This window comes from Fulmarus glacialis, unplaced genomic scaffold, assembly GCF_000690835.1.
Source record: "Fulmarus glacialis isolate BGI_N327 unplaced genomic scaffold, ASM69083v1 scaffold10215, whole genome shotgun sequence".
Taxonomy (NCBI): Eukaryota; Metazoa; Chordata; class Aves; order Procellariiformes; family Procellariidae; genus Fulmarus; species Fulmarus glacialis.
The window spans coordinates 1-409 of NW_009214916.1; the positions used below are offsets into that span (position 1 = coordinate 1).

Genomic DNA, 409 nt, shown 5'->3' on the forward strand with positions numbered 1-409 from the left:
GGGCCGCCGGTGGGAGCCGGGGCGGGGGGATGCGCGGCAGCCGCGTCCCAGCAGGACCAAGTGGCGTCGAAGAAGTTATCCCTGTAACGTCATATCCCTGTAACTTCATATCCCTGAGGGGAAGAGCCGGGGTCCCTCTTCATATCGCTGCAGTCGGGCACGGACAGCGTGTGGAAGGAGCAGGCAGTAGGCAGGCAGAGGTTCACAGCATCTTTCTTTGGTCCTTTTCTAGGAATGGAGAAAATAAATTTCTCGGGAGGTGAACCGTTTCTTCAGGACAGAGGCGAGTTTGTAGGGCAGCTGGTCCGGTTTTGCAAGCAGGAGTTGAAGCTACCAAGCGTCAGCATTGTTAGCAACGGCAGCCTGATTAGAGAACAGTGGGTCCAGAAGTACGGTAAGGAAAAAAGGC

At 56.0% G+C, this 409-nt stretch overlaps 1 protein-coding gene across 1 annotated transcript in view; it reads left to right on the plus strand.

The window, feature by feature from the left end:
- The first annotated feature begins 234 nt into the window (after nt 1-234).
- RSAD2 (radical S-adenosyl methionine domain containing 2) overlaps nt 235-409 on the plus strand; it is a 4,397-nt gene continuing 4,222 nt past the window's right edge. The window contains exon 1 of the mRNA XM_009578747.1: nt 235-394. Within this exon, the coding sequence (XP_009577042.1) occupies nt 235-394 (160 nt within the window). The remainder of the gene's footprint in view (nt 395-409) is intronic.